The following is a 1,739-nucleotide window of genomic DNA, read 5'->3' as shown; positions in this document are numbered from 1 at the left end:
CAAAGGTGTGCTTTCTGGAATCACATTTGCTTTCTCGAGATCACTATTAAGTAGTATCAAGTAGCCAGTCTGAGAACATAACAGTTTAGCTACTGTAAACATGAGTCCAGCTTAACATAGCTCAGTAGCCAACAAAAGTACAAAACAGAGACTGATGAGTGATGACCGGTCATATGACTGCAAAAGTATCACGACGAGTCGACGACCATAAGTATTCAATGGAATCTCCTCGTTGTCCTGGCCGGTGGTGGTGGAATTGCCTTGGCCGCGGCAGCAGCATCAACAACGGGCTGAACCTGATCAATGCGGACGCTGATGGCGAGAGTGTCGACCGACATGAGCTCCTGGGGCACCGCCAGGAACATGCCCTGCCCCGGCACCGGCGCGCCGCTGGAGAGCGTGCTGCTGCCCACCGCCGATGCCATCAGGACCACCTTGTCCTTGTCGCCGCCGGGGTGCTCCACCGAGAGCTTGCACCAGAACTGGGGCGCCCCGGTGGCGGCGGCGGCGCCGTCGGCCCTGACGCACACCAGCGACACGGCCGTGGCCGCGGCGCCGAGCTCGCCCAGGGTGACCAGGAACACGCTCTGGTTCTCCTGCCCGACCACGACGTGCCAGCGCTGCGCCAGCGGCAGGCTCAGGTTCCAGGGCCGGCCGTAGCGGACGGCGATGATTGGCCGGGAGTGGACGGCGGCGAAGTGGTCGATGAGCGCCGGCGGGGTGCCCAGGAAGCCGCACCCGAGCTCCGGGCACAGGCAGGGCGCGTGCTGGCACGCGCGCTTGTGCTGCTCGGCCTGGTGGTACACGACGTACTGCTCGCAGCCGAAGCCCTTGTAGGAGCAGGGCACCTTGGCGGCGCAGATGAAGGCGTCCATCCCGCCGCAGTGGATGTCCGCGCGGCCGCACACCTCGACGTGGCCGCCGCGGCAGTAGCAGCACAGCACGTGCCCGGACTCGCACTGCCGTACGCCATCACAAACACAAGAAGCGAACCGATTCAAGATCGGAAAAAGGGCCAAGCTTTTATTTCTCCGTTTAAGTCGCGAACAAATCTACGATGCTTACCTTGAACACGGGCGGCTTGAGAGGGAGCAGGCAGACCTTGCAGTGGAGCAGCGCCACCTCGAACCTCACGTCGATCAGCGCCGGCGGCCCCGGCGCCAACGCCACCAGGGCTTCCGTGGACGCCGCCATGGCCACGGCCGCCGCTGCATTGGCCACCTCCCCTTCCTCGCGCTCCACCCCCTGTCGCGGCTCCTGCTTCACCACGGGCACCAGGGCCTGCGCCCTCGCCTTCTTGGCGCCGTGCTCGCCGTTCACCGCCGGCGTTGGCGGCGACAGCCGCTTCTCCTGCCCAGCCATGCCGCCGGCTCGACCTAATTCTAACCCAATCGCACGTTCCCCGCCAACAGATTCAACCCCAACATATGGGTGGGACGGCTACTACTTGTACTGTACAATGAGATCGTTCTGGGATGAGATCCGGACTATGTATACTAGTAAGTGTGCCCGTGCAACGCACGTATCCTAAAGTCTTTATCAAACACAAATTAGAAGCTTGTAATTATGCCTTAAAAAGAGCATGAAAATATAATTTATACATGAAAACATTTTCAATCCATTTGTAGAACCCGTACAAAGAAGACCACAACAATAATGGTCTTCCAACACCAAGATCACTATCTTGTAGTACAGATGCCAAGGAAACAAAATGTGTGAGTTTTATTTGAGTTTGGGAC

The 1,739-nt window shown here is 59.1% G+C and overlaps 1 protein-coding gene across 1 annotated transcript; it reads right to left on the bottom strand.

Annotated features, from left to right (window-relative positions):
* Positions 1-205: 205 nt before the first annotated feature.
* Positions 206-1,362, bottom strand: LOC124664503 (E3 ubiquitin-protein ligase SINA-like 10). The gene is made up of 2 exons (XM_047202010.1): positions 1,066-1,362; positions 206-959 (listed from the first exon to the last, which is right to left on the bottom strand). The coding sequence occupies exons 1-2, from the start codon at positions 1,360-1,362 to the stop codon at positions 216-218; spliced, it is 1,041 nt and encodes a 346-aa protein (XP_047057966.1). The 3' UTR covers positions 206-215.
* Positions 1,363-1,739: the final 377 nt, after the last annotated feature.

This window comes from Lolium rigidum, chromosome 6 (assembly GCF_022539505.1).
Source record: "Lolium rigidum isolate FL_2022 chromosome 6, APGP_CSIRO_Lrig_0.1, whole genome shotgun sequence".
Taxonomy (NCBI): Eukaryota; Viridiplantae; Streptophyta; class Magnoliopsida; order Poales; family Poaceae; genus Lolium; species Lolium rigidum.
Note: the sequence above shows the minus strand (reverse complement) of the source record. Positions and strands in the feature narration are given on the sequence as shown.